This window comes from Mirounga leonina, unplaced genomic scaffold (genome assembly GCF_011800145.1).
Source record: "Mirounga leonina isolate KUSES-001 unplaced genomic scaffold, KU_Mleo_1.0 Mir_115, whole genome shotgun sequence".
Classification (NCBI taxonomy): domain Eukaryota; kingdom Metazoa; phylum Chordata; class Mammalia; order Carnivora; family Phocidae; genus Mirounga; species Mirounga leonina.
Genome location: NW_023270268.1, coordinates 86,069,174 through 86,089,697, shown reverse-complemented (window position 1 = coordinate 86,089,697; position 20,524 = coordinate 86,069,174). Strand labels below are relative to the sequence as shown.

General features: G+C 37.6%; 1 protein-coding gene across 1 annotated transcript in view; it reads right to left on the bottom strand.

Moving 5' to 3' along the window:
* LMLN (leishmanolysin like peptidase) overlaps positions 1-20,353 on the bottom strand; it is a 76,943-nt gene extending 56,590 nt beyond the window's left edge. Inside the window, exons 1-6 of the mRNA XM_034999974.1 lie at positions 19,593-20,353; positions 7,542-7,639; positions 6,171-6,201; positions 5,209-5,291; positions 4,589-4,706; positions 1,839-2,017 (exon numbers count right to left, since the gene is read on the bottom strand). Coding sequence (XP_034855865.1) covers positions 1,839-2,017; positions 4,589-4,706; positions 5,209-5,291; positions 6,171-6,201; positions 7,542-7,639; positions 19,593-19,925 — 842 coding nt within the window. The 5' untranslated portion in view covers positions 19,926-20,353. The remainder of the gene's footprint in view (positions 1-1,838; positions 2,018-4,588; positions 4,707-5,208; positions 5,292-6,170; positions 6,202-7,541; positions 7,640-19,592) is intronic.
* Between the last annotated feature and the right edge of the window lie 171 nt (positions 20,354-20,524).

The window sequence follows — 20,524 nt, the reverse complement described above, 5'->3', positions numbered from 1 at the left end:
CTAGATAACTTTAGGTATTTTCAGCATTGTCAGATGCTGACAGGAGATGAACTAATCTAGATCCACCTCAACATGGGATTTTATATCCCTCTCTCGATTTTTCCAAGGAAGCCATTCTGTTCCTAATACATAAAGTTCACTTTAATATGTCTTTTATTTAAAAAAAAAAGTAATAAAAGCTCATTGTGAAAGGGTATATATCTAAACAACATAGAAATGTCTAAAGAAAAAACATGAAAATTTTGTTTTACAACCTACTTCCCCCTAAATTTCACTATCAGAATTAACTGCTATCAACAATCTGGGGTGCTTTATTTTTAGCATAACCAGCCATCCCGATTTGCCCAGGACTGAGGGCTTTCCCAGGATAAGATTTTTAGTGCTAAAACAAGGGAAGTCCAGACCAAATTGGAATGGCTGGTAATCCTAATTATTACTTTATAGGAATAATTCTTCTTAGAAACAAGAAATAATTCTTTCTTCTTAGCAGCTCAAGTACATATATAAACTTTAAAACAAATATGTAATATTATATACACTATTTTACAATGGTCTTTTACACTCAACAGTATATTGAAAATGAAATTGTGTGTGTGTGTGCACAATCCATACAGTTTAGTTCAAATTAAGATAACCATGATTTCGTGGCACTACTATTATGAAGGTATATTTCACACAGATACCTACATTAAAAAAGTATCTCATTTTATGAGATAACTTATCATTCATTTAGCACTCCAAATACCACATTTCCTTGATATTGAGATACCATTAATTATAAAATATCATAAATTTAATGACAACTTCTCAGAAAAAAGGAATACTCTATTAAATACATGTATTTTCACTAAACAATATATATATACATATATATATATATTTTGCAAAAACATATAGCACTTTCTTTTTCAGTAATACATTCAATCATTTTACTCTAAGCTTTCCTAACATTTAGAAGCTAAAGATTTTTGGACAGATTTCACAGATCATCAGTTACATAGCATCATGGTAACAGACTGTTTCATAATCCATGATGCTGATTTTGACTGTATCCTTAACACCTTTAGGTAAACATATACCACTATTTCCTTTGTATTGCCTACTTGGTTCAACAAATGATTTCATTTTTTTCCTCAAATGAACTGTACATCAATATAAATGAAACAGCTCTTTAAAGTCAGCTAGTCTTGACAGATAGATGAACGTTCAAGATCTCAGCAGTGGTCCTAATATACACATGAATTGGTCACATTAACTCTCCTAGATTTGAGAATGTTACAATCTATCCTGAGACATGGCAATTTCTAATACCTTTGACTGATTTGTTTGGAATGTGACAGGCAATCTTCTGCATATAAAATAACATCATTTCAAGCCTGCCTCACTTGGAAATTTTTTTTTTTAATCTTTTATAAATTAAAAAGAGCCTCTAAATATTTTAAGTGATAATTTATCTAAGTGAAGGACATAGCAAATAATATGACAATTAGATGGACAGTTATTTTTAACATCTTACAGATTTAGCACAGAGGTGCTAAAATTAAAGTTAAAATTGTTTCCTTAGAGAGGTATTTACTTCCAAAGAAAATTCTCTCCACAGTAGACTTTATCTTTGGAGTTGGTACTGACATTACCATATCAATAACAGTTCTATCACCTGACACTCTCCTCCACCCACCATGCCCTACCGTCCCCACTATCCCATCCAAGCAGGGTACAGTTTCTTACTACTGGAGGCAATCTGGAAAAGGCAAACATCCTGTATTCTAAACACTTAGGATTCATTTTAAGAGTTCCCATTTTAGATCTTGGAAAATAAGTCTCGGGGGAAAGTTTACCTGTCCATTTTTGCTTCCTGTTGACAATAGGCTGCATAAGAGATGATGTTTTCATGGCTGCACCTCTCGGTGGCCAGAGCACCAACATACAGAACAAAGTCTGCATCCCGGACGCCCTCTTGGTCTTGTACACCCACTGCTACACAGGACCACTTGCCCCCACGGCAGACCCTGCATCGCTGAGCCCATGGCAGGCAACAGAAAATCAGACCAGAGACAAGGTTAGCTATAGGGACTTTTATTTTATAGTGAATCCAGATTCTAAATTTGTATGATTTAACTTTTATTACCCTTCAATTTTTATCAAAATCCATTCCTACCTCTACTCAGTTCCTCTCTCTAATTGTGAATTTATTTTACCAAAATTCCTACTTTATAAATGATTATAAATCTATAATCTTAATTAAAACAATCAATTGTTTATTATTTTTAAGGGCAGTCAACCAGGATGCAAAAAAAGACAAATAGAAAAGGTTTTAAACTTTTAAACTAGGTGAAAAGTTACAGTGGACCTTCTTGTATGTGTGTATATATACACACATATATATTGCATATTCTTGTGAATCTACAGTTATTTCAAAATTAATAAAAAGTTTTTTATCTAATGGAAATGTATTTTCTATTATAAAGTAATTCCTGTATCTTGTTATTCATATAATACAAACATGTACAAAGTAAAAAGTTAGTCATCTTTACCTTTTAAAGATGAGTTTAAAGGGTAAAGTCACCTCAACATCACTCTTATTTCTAGTTTTTTATTTAAATCTTTGCCTGTGTAACAGCTGCTTTTTAGAGAACTTCCTTTCTCAAACCTCCAAATTACAAATTAAAAAATCAGTAAATTCTGATTTTTTTAGGTGTAAGTGATGGTTTTATATAGAAAAAAACCAGAAATCTCCATTTCATTACACTGTTTACTCTTGTTTCTCTAATACATATATTTATAATTTTTCAGTTCAATTACTTTAACCTATTAATAGTGTTACAAAAAGTTGTGATTTTTAAACATTCTTTTCCATGATCACTCATGTATTTAAAAAAAAAAAAATCAGGACACATCAACCCCCCAACCCATCAAGAAGTAAGAAGCAGAATTTGGAGAAGCCAACAGAATTGAAGACAAAAAATACCTTAGAAAAAAAGCTAAGAAATGTCTTTTTTTTTTTTTTTTAAGATTTTATTTTTAAGTAATCTCTACACCCAATGAGGGGCTCAAACTCACGACCCAGAGATTGATTTGCATGCTCTTTCAACTGATCCAACCATGTGCCCCAAGGAATGGGTCTTAAAATGTCTATAAAATGCCTCTAAATTTCTTGGGGAAAGAGCTGGATATGTAATAACAAGTTGTTTTAACTTTTAAACATGTCCCTAAAACCTTTTATACACTCCCAAGAAATCTGAGAAAAGAAATGAAAGCTGAGTAAGTTAGTTGTATTAGTGCCAATATACAGGCCTCTAAAAGCCTTACTGAGTTTCATATAACTTAAAAAAAATACAAAGTAAACTTCATATAAACATATGCTTAATTTTGGTTACAAAGTAAATGTTCAGTAATATATTCATTTTCCAGAAGTAACCAGAGAACACAGTTCAATAGAGAGAAACAGCTAAGGCAATAATCATATTTTCAAATGTATATGTATAATAAATTGGTTTCCTCGTATACACATTTAAAATTTTTATCTTTTTACTGATAAGTAGTATATGCTTAATATGAAAAATCAGAACATTACAAAAATACATAATTTACCAAAGAAAAGCCCCCCATACTCCAATTCTTAAAAAAAACCACTAATATTTTAATTTGGCTCCAGATTCTTTAGTATGTGTATACCTCTAGGTGGTTTCATAATTTTTCATTGTATATCTACCTACACTTTTTAATTTTTTTATGTTTTTATTTCAGTTTTATTAAGTTGAATTATTGATTATAATTCTTAAATAAAATGGGCTAACTACACATACTGATTTCCAACTTTTTTCATTTAAGAGCTTAAATATCTTTTCAAGTCAGTATATAGAGATCTACCTCATTCTTTAACAGCTGCATAGTATTCCATTATAGGATTATACCATAATTTAATACTAATATTGGCATATTTATAGTTTTGCAAAGAATATCCTTGAACATATATAGCGGATTTGTAAGTATTTTTATGGAATACACTTCCAAATTGGGTTGAAGCATACCATACATATTTTTTATTTTAAGAGATAATATCAAATTGCCCTTCAAAAATACTGAGTATATACCTGCTAAAAGATGTTTTGGAAGACAAAGATAAAGTTCTAAGCTGAAATGGTTCAGCAGCCCCAGAGATAAATTGAAAAAAGAAAAAAAAAAAAGGAAAGAAGGTATCATCAAATTCATTTGAAAAAAAAATGAAAGAATAAAATGAGCTAAGATTACTTTTGAAAGAAAAATGAAGCTTTTGAATTTAAGTCTATAAAAATTCCTTGGTGACACTCACAGATTCACAATCTCCCTCTCTCAGTTTATCCTAAAGAGTAAAAACAGGGTCCCTGGGTGGCTCAGTCATTACGCGTCTGCCTTTGGCTCAGGTCATGATCCCAGGCTCCTGGGATCGAGCCCTGCATCCAGCTCCCCGCGAAGCCAGTTCTCCCTCTCCCACCCCCCCTGCTTGTGTTCCCTCTCTCATTGTGTCTCTCTCTCTCTCAAAAAAATAAATAATATCTTTAAAAAAAAAAAAAAGAGTAAAAACTATGCTAAGAGTAGGGTGAATTACCTGGAGGTGCTCCTCAGGCACTATAACTGGGCCGCATTTTGTATGCTCTGCAAATTCCCCAGTACAGTATCTATGAGGATCATTTTCCTTCTGTAGGTATCGGTTGGTTGCACGTTGTCTTCAGTTCATTTGTACATCAAAATTTAGTTACAAAAAAATAGGAAAAAAAAGAAAGAAACATAGTTCACAGTAGTTAAAAACATTTTAAAAACCTAGCAGCTACTATATTAGTTCATTAATAATGATTACTATTTTTGTTAGAAAAGTGGACTAAGAAAGAATTTTAGTTTCATGGGAAATTCTCCTAAGCTCGGTTTTTAGACTCCCAAATAGTTCATAAGCCTCTACTGTAGACACATGAGGGAGGAAGGGGATATGGGGACCAGGCAACTAAACCCTAGGAAAAGATCTAGCAGGTCACCTCATAATGGAAAATCAAGGAAAGAATGATTACCTAACAGGTGCTTCGTTATTCCTTTTAAATACCTTGCAGTTTGGTCTCTAAGGACAAACATAATGAAATATTCTAGTATGAGTTTTGCAATTTGTCATACTGGCAGAATGGGGAGGTCAGTGTACTAAACAAGTGAAGAAAATGACCTGTATTGAATGTGACATACCTGCTAAGTAGGATAGTGCCTGAAGGTCTACGAACCTGGAAAGTCTTCTCTAAATAAGAAATAGCTTGTGGAAAAAGTTTGTTCTAAATAAAAGTTGAAAAAAAAAAAGTCAGAATTATAGTTAAAGGACAAATATATTTAAAACAAGTAAGCATAGGATATTAATGACTGAGGGGGAAAAAAGGGGGAAACTTTACAATTCTGGAATACAATACGCTAGTTAGTCAAAGGTTGTGTGGCAAGAGAATGAGTCTAGGAGCAAAGGAATTTCCTTATTTTCTTAGTTGAGTTTGGGGAAAGAGAACTAAGTGAAAAATTCCTTCCCTATCTCCACTTAAAGAGAATATTAGAGTATATAAATCTCAACTAATCTAAATTACTTCAAATTTGGGACTGAATTAGATGATTCCAACGTTAAGGTAATTTATGTTAAGAAAATCTTATGTTTAGAAGATCTACTTTAATCTCACCAATTTCTGTGACCCATAATGAATTGGCTTAATGTGCATGTGTGACTAACAGCTAAGCAACTGCTGAAGTTAGCACCTCTATAAGCAACTTTGGCATATTATATAATCAGATACATCCATCTTCAGGGGAATGAGTATTTCCACAAGACATTAGTATTCTCAATGTATTTCAAAAATTCTCTTCTTCACCCTATCTTTAGCATGTTCTTCTCCCACAAAACATAAGAGAACAAGTAAGAAAACAAGAAGACTGATTTACTATTAAATTGTAAAATGAGAAGACTAATTTAGCATCAAATAAGGACAAAGTTTTGGTGAGTGCATCACAGAGACGCCTTTGAAGAAAATGATAAATACGTTCATTACCAACACCTTTTATTCATTCATTCACTAAACAGTCATGTATATATTTTCTTTATTGAAGTACAGTTTATATAATAAAGTGTACCCATTTTAAGTATCAAATTCAAGCCATGAGTACTTATTACATACCTTTACAAGGTATCTTTTCTCAGGGAGCAATCTGAAAATGAAGACATAAAACATAAGAATTGCCACGATGGGCACAGCACTGTCTCATTTGTTCAGAATATATCTGGCAGGACCCCCAAGGAATGTTTTGTGGACAGATCTAGTGTCAGTCCCCTAAAATCTCAATTTACCTCAATAAACATTTGAGTTTACTCTGTAGCAAAGCACAAAGCTAGGCATGATCATGTTATCTCATTCTTCTGGGAAATTAAGGAGAGGGAAAGATATCAATCACTCCTAATAGCTCTTCGTACATGACTACAGATTCATAATTTATCTCTTTTCTTTTTTTTTTTTTTTAAAGATTTTATTTATTTGACAGAGAGAGACACAGCGAGAGAGGGAACACAAGCAAGGGGAGTGGGAGAGGGAGAAGCAGGCTCCCGGCCGAGCAGAGAGCCCGATGTGGGGCTCGATCCCAAGACCCTGGGATCATGACCTGAGCCGAAGGCAGACACTTAACGACTGAGCCACCCAGGCGCCCCATAATTTATCTATTTTCTGAACCCCTCTTACACTAAATGAAAGATTAGACTATCATCCCTCTGGCTAATAATTTTATAAATGTTCTTATTGTATATATTAGTACTTCCTTTTATTTTTCCTCCAAGTACTTATTGAGGAGGTTCCTTCCAGGTATGTTATGACCACAACCAAGTAGATCCATACTTGTTCTGTTTAAACTGTTTATGATGTATAGATTTTAATCATATCCCATGGTTTTCACCTTTCCAGACTAAAAAGCATTTTTAGCTTCATTCCATCTTTTTTTTTTTAAGATTCTATTTATTTATTTGACAGAGAGAGACACAGCGAGAGAGGGAACACAAGCAGGGAGAGTGGGAGAGGGAGAAGCAGGCTCTCCCCTGAGCAGGGAGCCCGATGCGGGGCTCAATCCCAGAACCCTGGGATCATGACCTGAGCCGAAGGCAGACACTTAACAACTGAGCCACCCAGGTGCCCCAAGCTTCATTCCATCTTGAAGGTGCATTAGCATGTAGCTCCACCTATGGATCTTCAGGTAACAGATGAAAGTATCTTTAATACTTTGATTCTTAATTTTTTTTTTTAAGATTTTTATTTATTTATTTGACAGAGAGACACAGCGAGAGAGGGAACACAAACCAAGGAGAGTGGGAGAGGGAGAAGCAGGCTTCCCGTGGAGCAGGGAGCCCGATGTGGGGCTCGATCCCAGGACCCTGGGATCATGACCCAAGCCGAAGGCAGACACTTAACGACTGAGCCACCCAGGCGCCCCCACCTTTTTATTTTTTATAATACAGGCACCCCATGATTCTTAATTTTAAAAAGGCAAAATAATGGTGTACTTACTCATCAATACTTTTATCATAGACAGTCTTGATTCTTAAATGTTCATCAACATCTCTTTTTACAACATGATTTGCCTTAAGATGAACCTTATTTATGACCTGAAAGAAAGAATAGATTTGAAAAAAAATTTAAAGGGTGTTGTATAGATTAGCCAATTGAGATTCTAACCAGAAAAAAAATAAAAGAACTAAATAAATGAAGAGATGTTTCATGTTCATGGATAGAAGACTCAATATTGTCAGGATGTCAGCTCTTCCCAATTTGATCTATAGACTGAATGCAATCCCAATTAGAATCCCAGGAAGTTATATTGCGTACACCAAACAAATTGATTCTAAAGTTTATATGGAAAGCCAAAAGACCAAGAATAGCCAATACAATGTCAAAGGAGAAGAACAAAGTTGGAAGACTGATACTACCTGACTTCAAGATTTACTATAAGCTACAGTGATCAAAACACGTGGTATTTACAAAAGAGACAAATATTTATTGCAGCATTATTTAAAATAGCCAAGATATAGAAGCAGCCTAAATGTCCATTGACAGATGAATGGATAAAGAAGATGTGATATTACTCAATGGAATATTACTCAGCCATAAAAAAGAATGAAATCTTGCCATTCATGACAATATAGATAGACCTAGAGGGTATTATGTTAAGTGAAATAAGTCGGAGAAAGACAACATGATTTTACTTATATGTGGAATCTAAAAAAATAAAAATGAACAAACAAAAACCAAAAAACAGACTCATAAATACAGAGAACAAAGTGGTAGTTGCCAGAGGAGAGCGAGGTAGAGAAGGCAAAATAGATGAAGGGGATAAAGAGATACAGATTTACAGTTATAAAATAAAACAAGTCACAGGGATGAAAAGTACAGCATAGGGAATATAGTCAACAATATTGTAATAACATTTTATAGTGACAGATAGTAACTACATTTATTGTGGTAAGCATTTTGTAATGTATGTAATTGTCAACTCACTATGTTGTACACCTAAAATTAATATTATACATCAACTATATTTCAATTAAAAATTTTAAAAAAGGAAAAAATAGGGGCGCCTGGGTGGCTCAGTTGGTTGGGCTACTGCCTTCGGCTCAGGTCATGATCCTGGAGTCCTGGGATCGAGTCCCGCATCAGGCTCCCTGCTGTCAGCAGGGAGTCTGCTTCTCCCTCTGACCCTCCCCCCTCATGCTCTCTCTCTCTATCTCATTCTCTCTCAAATAAATAAATAAAATCTTTAAAAAAATAAAAAAAATAATAAAAAAGGAAAAAATAGACTAATAGACCAATGGAACAGGAAAGAGAGCCCAAAAATAAGCCCATGTGAATACAGCCAAATGATGTTTAACAAAGAAGCAAAGGTAATACAATGAGCAAAGAAAGTCTTTTCAACAAATGCTATGAACAACTGGACAGCCATATTAAAAATAAAAAAAGAACCTGGAGACAGACCTTATGTCCTTCACAAAAACTAACTCAAGATGGATTACACACCTAAATGTAAAATGCAAAACATAAAACTCTTAGAAGATATTATAGGAGAAAACCTAGACAAGCTTGGGTGTGGCAATGACTTTCTAGATACAACACCAAATGCGGTGCCCGGGTGCCTCAGTCAGGTAAGCGTCCAGCTCTTGGTTTCAGCCCAGGTCATGATCTCATAGGTCGTGGGATTGAGCCCAGCATCAAGCCCAGCAACAGGCTCCGCCTCAGTGGGGAGTCTGCTTGAAGATTCCACCCTCTGCCAATCCCCCCACTGGCACATATGCGTGCTCTCTCTCACTCTCTAAAATAGATGGATCTTAAAAAAAAAAAAAAAAAAAGATACACTTAAAGAGTGATCTAAGACAGAAATAATTGATAAATCTGACTTTATTAAAATTAAAAACTTATGCTCTGTGAAAGATAACATGAAGAGAGTAAGACAAGCCACAGACTGGGAGAAAATATTTGCAAAGACACATCTGATAAAGGACTATTACACAAAACATACAAAGAAGTCTTAAAACTCAACATTAAGAAAATGAACAGTTCAATTAAAAACTGGGCAAAAGATGTGCACAAACACTTCACCAGAAAAGATATACAGATGGCAAACAAGCATATGAAAAGATGCTCCATATTATATGTCATCAGGGAAATACAAATTAAAACAACAAGGAAATACTATTACACATCTATTAGAATGACCCAAATCTGGAACATGGACAACACCAAATGCTGCCAAGGATATGGAGCAACAGGAACTCTCATTCATTGTGGGTGGGAATGCAAAATGGTACAGCCACTTTGGAAGCCAGCTTGGCAGTTTCTTACAAAACAAAATACACTCTTACCATTACAGCTGAGCAACTGTGCTCTTCACTATTTGCTTAAATGAATTAAAAATTATGTACAAAAATCTTAAAAAAAAAAAAAAAAAAAAGGGCGCCTGGGTGGCTCAGTTGGTTAAGCAACTGCCTTCGGCTCAGGTCATGATCCTGGAGTCCCTGGATGGAGTCCCTCATCGGGCTCCCTGCTCAGCAGGGAGTCTGCTTCTCCCTCTGACCCTCCCCCCTCTCATGTGTTCTCCCTCTCTCATTCTCTCTCTCTCAAATAAATAAATAAAATCTTTAAAAAAAATAAAATAAAATAAATAAAATAAAATAAAAATTATGTACAAAGATGTCTGTACACACAAAACCTGTACACAGAAAACCTATACACAGATATTTATAGCAGCCTTATTCATAATTGCTACAACTTAGAAGTTATCAAGATGTTCCTCAGTATGCTAGCAGATAAACTGTGATACATCCAGATGATGGAATATTATTTAAAGCTCAAAAGATGAAATATCAAGCCATGAAAAGACATGGAGAAAGCTTAAATACAGGATACTAAATGAAAGAAGCCAATCTGAAAAGTTACATACTGTATGATTACCAATATATGACATTCTGGGGAAGGGAAAACTATGGACACAGTAAAAAGATCAGTGTTTGCCAGAGGGTAGGGGTGAGAAAAGAGATGAATAGATGGAACACAGAGGATTTTTAGTGCAATAAAAATACCCTGTATGATACTCTATTAATGAATACATTTCATTATACATTTGTCCAAACCCATAAAATGTACCCCATCAAGAGCAAATCATAATGTGAACTATGAATTCTGGGTGATTATAATGTGCCAGTGTAGGTTCATCAATTGTAACAAAAGTACTACTCTGGTTGGGGATGTTGATAATGGGGGAATCTATGCATGTGAGAGGAAACAGGGCATTTGGGAAATCTCTGTACCTTCTTCTTAGTTCTTCAGTAAAACTAAAACTGCTCTAAAAAGTAGTCTTTAATTAAAAAAAAAAAAAAATGGAGACCAGAAGACAATGGAACAAATAAAGTGCTAAAGGAAGTCCATATACAATGAAACTACCCTTCAAAAGTGAAGAGGACATAAATATATTTCAGACAAACAAAAATTAAGAGAATTCATTACCAGCACTATATTCATTTCCTTTTAAAGGAAGTTCTTCATTCTTTCTATTTGAATGAATTCTTCATTCATTCATTCTAAAGGAAGTTCTTCATGGACATGCAAATGACACTAGATGGTATCTTGGATCTTTTATCAGACAGTTCAGGCTGCTATAACAGAATACCATAAACCGGGTGGCTTATAAACATGGAAATCTATTTCTCACAATTTTGGAGACTAGTAAGTCCAAGATCAAGGTGTTTGAAGATTGAGTGTCTGGGGATGGCCCCCTTCTTGTTTCATAAGGCCATATTCTTACTGTGTCCTTTGGCATAAGAGGCAAAGGAGCTCTCTGGGGTCTCTTTCATAAGGGTATTAATTCCATTCATTATGGCTCTGCTGTCATGATCTAATCACCTACAAAAGACCCCACCTCGTAACCAACACAATGGGAGTTAGGATTTCAACATATAAATTTTGGAGGGGACACAAATATTCAGGGTTTTTTTTTTGTAGGTCTGAGAACCTGACTGGTAATCAGTTCCCTACACTGATATAAAATTTCCCTAAATAAGGTAGGTTCATTGTACCTAAAGTATTAATAGAAACTATAGTTTATGCTGAATACTTGTTTACGCCTCAGAGTCTGAAATTTTAGGGACTGAAATTGTGCCTACATAACCAATCTCATACAAAAACCCTGGACTCATAAGCTCAGATGAGCTTCCCAGTCAGACAACATTTTGTTCTTGTTACAAGTTACAGCTGAAGGAATTAAGCACATCCTATGTGACTCCCCGAGGAGAGGAGTCTTGTAAGCTTGTGCCTGGTTTCCTTCAGTCTTTGCTCCATGAGCCTTTTCTCTTTGCTGACTATGCTTTGTATCCTTTCCCTGTAATAAATCTTAGCTTGAGTACAACCGTATGCCAAGTACTGTGAGTACTCTAGCAAGTCACTAAACCTGATGGGTCTTGGAGACCCTCAACACAATTATACATATATTTATTTTCTTTTTATTTGTTTAGAGACATTAACTTTTTAAAGCTAAAATTGGAAAATTGTAATTGTGAGACTTATAATATATGTAGAGGTAATATGTAACAGTAGCAAAATGGTGAAATCTAACAAAAAACAAACAAACAAAAAGCAGAATCAGACATAAATACAGGAAACAAACTGATGGCTGTCAGATGGAAAGGGGGTGAAGGGATGGGCAAAATGGGTGAAGGGGAGTGGGATATACAGGCTTCCAGTTATGGAATCTATAAGCCACAGAAACAAAAGGTACAGCATAGGAAATAATAGTCAATGGTATTCTAAGAGTGTTGTATGGTGACAGATGGTAGCTACACTTGTGGTTGGCTTAGCATAAGGTATAAATTTGTTGAATCACTATGTTGCATACCTGAAACTAATCTAACATTGTATGTCAACTATACTTAAATTAAAAGGGGGCGCCTGGCTGGTTCACACAGCTGTTGAGTTCAAGCCCCACATACTTTTAGTTGAATGAAAATAAAATTACAGCAAATTAATATTTGTGGCATACAGCTAAAGCAATGTTTAGAGGAAAATTTATAGCTTTACATACCTACCTTAGGAAAAAAAAACCCCTCAAATTAATGATCTAAGCTTCTCTTTTAAGAAACTAGAAAACGGGGGTGCCTGGTTGGCTCAGTTGGTTAAGCATCTGCCTTTTGCTCAGGTTATGATTCCAGAGTCCTGGGATTGAGCCCTGCGTTGGGCTCCCTGCTCAGTGGGGAGCCTGCTTTTCTGTCTCCCTGTGCCACTCCCCCTGCTTGTGCTCTCTTTTTCTCAAATAAATCTTAAAAAAAAAAAAAAAGAAAGAAACTAGAAAAAGAGCAAATTAAACTCAGAGAAAAAAGAAGAAAATAATAAAGAGCAGAAATCAATTAAATGGAAAACAAAAATAATAGAGAAATCAATAAAACTAAGAGCTGATTCTTTGAGAAGACTAATATAACTGATAAACCTCTAAGCGGACTAATCAGGAGAAAGAGAGAACACCAATTACCAATGTCAAGAATGAAACAGGAGACGACTTTACAGACTGTGATACTGTGACTTACAATAGGAAATATGTATTTGGCTTTTGTCCCATTACTGGCACAGAGTTCTTAAACTCTTGGAATTTCCTAAGTGATGAGAGTGAAAAAAAAGATGTCTTTTGTTATGTTAATGAGGTGACTTTTGGAAAGCACCTAAGGATGGGGACTGCTTGCCAGTGGAGCCAATCATATGAATAGAGGTTTGGAACTTTCAGTCTTCACCCACTCTACCTCTGATGAGGAGAGAGGGGCTGCAGATTGAGTTCTCTAATGGCTGATGATTTAATCAATCATGTCTATGTAATGAAGCCTCTATAAAACCCAAAAGGATGGGGTTTGGAGTTTCCTGTTGGTGAATACTGTTAACCTTAAAAATAAAACTGCTGGTTATTTTTCCAGCAAAAATGGATTTGGGAATAGCAGAGAATTGCAATCCAGGACAAGCATGCTACAACAAAACCATAGGCAAGTCTGAAGAACAAAGGTGAGGAATAATACTCTTTTATAGAAAAAAAAAAGGAAGCTGGGAGGGCTGTTACAAGCAAAACGTCTACTGGAATAAACTGGTAGTTCAAAGTATAATGGCTTTTCATTGGCTTAGTTGTGACAGTCTCTCATGGGCTGGACTACTGCCAGGCAAGGAGCAAAAACATTCTTCCTCCTGCTGGGATAGTAAAATAGTATCCACATAAAAGGTCCATCACTTCCTGTTAGGTCTGCAATTGACAATGAAGGGTAGGGCACCAGAGCTCCCTCTTGCTGGCCTCCCAGCTCCATTCTAAATGAGGTTTCCCCAAGAGATTCCTGGAGAATGGAATGCTCTGATGGGGGGAAACTCCTTGTCCTTTCTCTATACCTTGCCCTATGCATCTCTTCCATCTAGTTGTTCTTGAGTTATACTTTTTTATAATAAACCAGTAATCTAGTAGTAAATTTTTTCTCTGAGTTCTGTGAGCTGCTCTAGCAAATTAATCCAACCCAAGGACGGGGTTGTTGGAAACTCCAATCTATAGTAATTTGGTCAGAAGCTCAGGTGACAGTCTAGACTTACAACTGGTGTCCGAAATGGTGGGGTGGGGACCAGTCTTGTAGAACTGTGGAATCTGACGCTATCACTGGGTAGTGTCAGAATTGAGTTTGTTTGTGTAGAAGAGTTGCTTGGTGGTGTGTAGAAAAAACCCCACACATTGGAATTGGTACCAGAACCCTTCACAGACATTTAAAAGATCAAAAGAGAATATTAAGAAAAACTTTATGTCCATAAATTTGACAACTTCAATGAAATGAAAATCTCTGAAAGATGTAACTTAATCAAAACACAATCAAGAAGATATAACCTGAATAGCCCATTATCTATCTCCAGTAAAGGGGCACCTGGGTGGCTCAGTCGGTTTGGCGACTGCCTTCGGCTCAGGTCATGATCTCAGGGTCCTGGGATCGAGCCCCGCATCGGGCTCCCTGCTCAGCGGGAAGCCTGCTTCTCCCTTTCCCACTCCCCCTGCTTGTGTTCCCTCTCTCACTTTCTCTCTCTGTCAAATAAATAAATAAAATCTTTAAAAAAAAAAAAAACCTCTCCGGGCGCCTGGGTGGCTCAGTTGGTTAAGCGACTGCCTTCGGCTCAGGTCATAATCCCAGGGTCCTGGGATTGAGTCCCACATCGGGCTCCCGGCTCAGCAGGAAGCCTGCTTCTCCCTCTCCCACTCCCCCTGCTTGTGTTCCTGCTCTCGCTGTCTCTGTCTCTGTCAAATAAATAAATAAAATCTTTAAAAAAAAAAAAAAAACAAAACTCTCCAGTAAAGAAAATTCCAGGTTGAGATGGCTTCATTCATGAATTCTACTAAACATTTAAGGAAGAAACAACAGTGACTGTATGCAAGCTCTTCCTTAAAATGGAAGAGGAAGGAATATTTCTGAACCCATTCTATGAGGCCAGCATTACCCTAATACCAACCCCAACAGTTATTGAACGAAAAAAAAAACTACAGACCAATATCCTTCATGAATATATATGCAAAATTATCAACAATATTAGCAAGTCAAATCCAGCAAAATGTAAAAAGGGTAATACATCATAACCAACTGGAGTTTTAATCTCAGGAATGCAATGCTAGTTTATCATTAAAAAAAAAATCAATGTAATTCACAATATCAACATAGTAAAGAAGAAAAGCTACACAATTATATTAATTGATGCAGAAAAGACATTTAATAAAATTCAGGGGTGCCTGGGTGTCTCAGTTGGTTAAGCATCTGCCTTCAGCTCAGGTCATGATCCTGGGGTCCTGGGATCAAGCCCCACATCGGGCTCCCTGCTCAGCGGGAAGCCTGCTTCTCCCTCTCCCACTCCCCCTGCTTGTGTTCCCTCTCTCGCTGCGTCTCTCTCTGTCAAATAAATAAATTAAATCTTAAAATAAAAAACAAAAAACAACTCTCTACAAAGAAAAGGGCAGGCCCATCCAGGTGGTCTCAATTATGAATTATACTAAACATTTAAGGAAGAAATGATTTCAATTTTATACAAACTCTTTTAAAAAATACAAGAAGATGGAACATTTCCCAACTCATTATGTGAAGGCAGTATAATTCTGGTATCAAAAATGTACAAAGGTATGCCTGGGTGGCTCAGTCGGTCAAGCGGCTCCCTTTGGCTCAGGTCATGATCCCATGGTCCTGGGATCAAGTCCCCCATCGGGCTCCTTGCTCAGCGGGGAGCCTGCTTCTCCCTCTACCTGACGTTCCCCCTGCTCAAATAAACAATATCTTTTAAAAAAAATGAACAAAAACTTCACTAAAAAAAGAAATTATAAACCAACATTACTCATAAACATAGATGCAAAAATCTTTAACAACTATTAGCAAATTGAATTCAGAGGTATATAAAAAGGATAATACCCTTAAGTTAAGACCAAATAGGGTCTATCACAAAAAGCAATTGCTATTTACACAATTTACTATTGGATAACAAATATTTTACATAATTTCATTTGTGTAAACTAAGCTCTAGAAGAGACAAAACTAATTTTCTTTCTTTTTCTTTTTTTAGATTTTATTTATTTATTTGTCAGAGAGAGAAAGAGCACAAGCAGGGAGAGCAGCAGGTAGAAGGAGAAGCAGGCTCCCTGCCGAGCAAGGAGCCCGATGGGGGACTCGATCCCAGGACCCTGGGATCATGCCCTGAGCTGAAACTGACTGAGCCACCCAGGGGTCCCAAGACAAAACTAATGTTAAAAAAAAAAAAAAATGAGAACAATTGTTGCCTGGGGTATCTGGACGGGGGAGACTGACTGGCACAAAATGGAGCGGGGGTCTTTCTGGAGACATGGAAATGTTCTATATCATGTGGTTACAAGTTTCACGTGAAGTACATGATTGCATTTATTGCATTTTAATACATGTAAATTTTACAAGAAAACTTTTAGGGCCACCTGCCTGGCTCAGTTGGTAGAGCATGCCATTCTTGATCTTGGGGTTGTGAGTTCAAGCCCCATGCTGGGCATAGAGATTACTTAAAAAAAAAAAAGTTTAAAATAATATTTTTTTTGGGGGGGGGAGGAGCAGAGAGAGAGAGAGAGAGAGAGAGGGAGAATCCCAAGCAGGCTCCACTCCCAGCACAGAGCCCTACATGGAGCTTGATCTCACAACCCTGAGACCATGACCTGAGCAGAAATCAAGAGACAGACACTTAACCGACTGAGCCTCCCAGGTGATCCAACAGCAAAACTTTTAAAAGTAACAATAACAAATGAGAGGATGGGGAATGGGTGAAAGTATATGAAACAAGAATGAGAGAATAAAGGGGTGCCTGGGTGGCTCAGTTGGTTAAGCGACTGCCTTCGGCTCAGGTCATGATCCTGGAGTCCCGGGATCGAGTCCCGCATCGGGCTCCCTGCTCGGCAGGGAGTCTGCTTCTCCCTCTGACACTCCCCCTCTCATGCTCTCTCTCTCTCTCTCTCTCATTCTCGCTCTCAAATAAATAAATAAAATCTTAAAAAAAAAGAATGAGAGAATATGGTAAGAGTTAAAGCTGGGTGATGGGTCCATGGGAGTCCATTATACTATTCCGTTTTTTGGGGGTTTAATTTACATAATTAAAAAAATGAAACTTAGAGGTTTTAGTTGAAAACTTAAATGTGTCCAAACAAAATTTTTTTTTTGAGTTGGTTCTACACCCAACATGGGGCTTGAACTCAGAGATTAAGAATCTCACACTCTACCAACTTAGCCAGCCAGGCGCCTCCCCACACCTCCCCACTTGCTTTTTTTTTTTTCCCAACATGTTTTGTACTTCCCACCACAACCCAAAAAATGTAATATAATTTCCTATACCATTTAACAGAGCTGTAAGTCACTAGTAGGAGTACAATGAATAATTCTTGCCTATATTTTATGTCTAGGTTAAAGTTAAGATAGTGGTTAGGAGGACTTGCTATTACATACTCTATGAAGAACTAGGAAAATTTATTAAAGATGAGATAATCTGGAGATAATCTCCCTATCCACAGAGATGTTCAAATATAAATTGGAGTTTTGAACACTGGCAATAATCACTAGAAGAAACAGCTATTTAGGTTCCCTCTAGTGGAGAGATTTTGCAGTTCTTTGAATAGCTTTCTCCTACTGTAATCTACATTCTAAGAAAGAAACACAGGTTTTTACAGGATTTTTTTTTTTTAGAGAGAATTCATCAGGGGTGGGAGAACTGGGGATATACTGTTTAAGGGTACAACCTTGCAACCAGTAAATAAATAAGCCCTGGAGATCTAATATATAACATAGTGACTATGATCAACAATACTGTATTATAAACTTAAAAGTTGCTAAGAGACTAAAAAATAAATAAAATTCAGCCAAAATGCAGAGTCATGATAAAAGCTGGAATACAGCTACAAGCCCCAAACTTAGTATTTTGGCACATATGGTTATGAACAGTATGCAGAGAACTTTTTGAAAATTACCACAAAAATGAGTGGTCTTAGATTTCTGGGCTGAACTGAAAATTTCTAGATCAGACTTTCTTGATAAAGTAGTAAGACAAATTATAAAATCAATCATAACATGCCACCCTGCCCCAGGTACTCTATCTCCTTTCCTCAAAGAACACTGATTATTGTGGGCTCTCTAAATACTGTGGAGGAATCAAAGACATAAACCTCATCCAAAAGAACCTTACAATTTAACTACAAAAGACTACAAAGAAATGCCTGAGAAATAAACCTTCCCCACACAGCAGTACTTGGTTAAGTGCCAGAAGAGATTATAGATAAGACATACTATGAAATGGAAAAAGCATTCTGCTGGAGCAGTTTCAGCTCACGGTCTTGAACTTAGGGAACTTTAAGATTAAAAGAATGTAGAGAGGAAGAGAAAGAGTGTGAAGGAGGGTAGGAGAATAGCGTAAAGTAAGCAATGTGGTGAAGTAACTTGAAAATAAGCCTGAATTTTGTCTTCAGAGAACCCCCCAACATCCTTGCAATGCCTTTAGCTCTTCTATCAACTTCTTCCAAAACCTTTAGGTCAGTAGAGCACAAAGTGTGGTCTTTGGACAAGTAACATCATCAACCATCTGGGAACTTGAACTGCAAATTCTGGGTACCATCCCAGACCTAATGAGTCAGAAAGTGGGGGAGTGGGGCAGCAAACTGTGTTTTTAACAAATCCTTTAGGTGATTCTGATGCACTCTCAAGTTGAAAACCACCCTGCTCTACAACTACCTAAGTACAACTCTCAGTACAGGAAAGCCTTCATGTTCTGAGTGCCTAACTCAGCCACTTTGCTAGGTGCAGAAAGGGAGTTAATACTGTTAGAGCAGGCAGTTAGTTCGCTTCTAACAAGATGCCGCGAGGTCAGCAAAGAGGAAGTCATGGCCAACTCTAAGGAAGAGGCCTGCCCTGGCAGCACTCCAAAAGAAAACCACACGGGACTCCCATCTTGACAGCGTGAGTGACCTAAGCTCATTATACAGTTGTTATATCATTAGCATTGCGTTTTGAAGGAGCTCCGCCTCTGAAATCTCCGCGAGAGTTCCTTACGGGGCAAATAAGGCAAGAAAAAGGGCATAACCTAACATTCCTGGAAGAGACCACCCTGCTTCTAAGAAATCCTCACTTCAAGTAATGAATATTCCACCCCTTTGTTAACAACTGTCAATAACAGAAATCCAAACGCAGTGGGCTCAGCACTTCTTGAGCGTACCCGCTCTCACATCTCTAGAGTGTACTCTGACTTGAAGAAACTTTCCTGCTTGTACTGCTCATCTACTGTGTTGTCCGTCCTTGAATTCTTTCTCCTGGCCGACCAAGAGCCTCCAGCGACATCTTTTGGAGTGGCTGGGTCAAGGCCTCAGGAGCCAAGGTCCACCTGGCAACAATAGCAGGTCCAGCCCCCTGAGAGTTCAGTTTCTAGTCCAATTTCGCTTTCTTCTCCAACACACCTTGTTCCAACAACCACCCTCTACATCTTCGCCTCCCGTGTTACTTTACCCTCACAGCGCCCGCTCCCGCCCCTCCGTCACCCTACCTCAGTCTCAGAGGGGACGTGGTGCCGGCAGGGAGGGGAACTGTCCAAGGAGAGAGGAACTGATGTGGACCTTGCCCAGAGGCCGCCCAACAGGAGTAAAACGCCTCGGACCCACAAAGACCTACTCCAGCGCCACTGGCTAGGGCCAGGGCCTGAACCGGAGGAACCTGCTACTCCCTTCCACTCGGCCGCCATCTTCGGGCCGAGCGTCGTTACCATGGAGTACGTGACGTCTCCACCCTGCACCAGCTCCGCCCCTCGCCGCCGGCGGAAGTTTTGATTGGCTAGCATCGCCCTACAGTTCACCGCGGAGGAGAACCGCATCGCGGCCATCGCCTCTCAAAGCGCAAAGCCTGCCAGTAAGTGCCGTTTAGCGGACCACGTGAGTTGGGCTGTAGGAAGCCCCGTGGGTGTTGTAAGGCGATGGTGGAATGAGGCCGTTTCTCTTTAATTCAGTTACTCACCTTAAAGATAGGCATCCACACTGGGTGCCAGGTGGCTTAAACAATCTGATGCAGAACCTTTAATGGTTTAGCCCTCTGTGTAAAGATGAATGGAATATAATTTTCATTTTTACTTTTTATCCTCAGTCACCAATTTTAGGACCATTTCTTTACTAGTCATTTCTTAGAAAATCAATATATTCGTTCCTATTCAACCCCATCCCTTAACTTCTATAAAACAAAACAAGAATTAGGGGCGCCTGGCTGGCTCAGTCAGTACAGCATGTGACTCCTGATCTCTGGGTAGTGAGTTCAAGCCCCACATTGGGTGTGGAGCCTACTTAAAAAAGAAAAAACAACACAAAAACTGCAACAAAAAACAAACAAAACCGCAAGAATTGTAACTGCATTTAACCCAGGAAGAGACCAGGTGGATCCTTGCCATTAAGGAAACTCTACCTTCAATCTAGGCCATGAGGAACTGTAAAA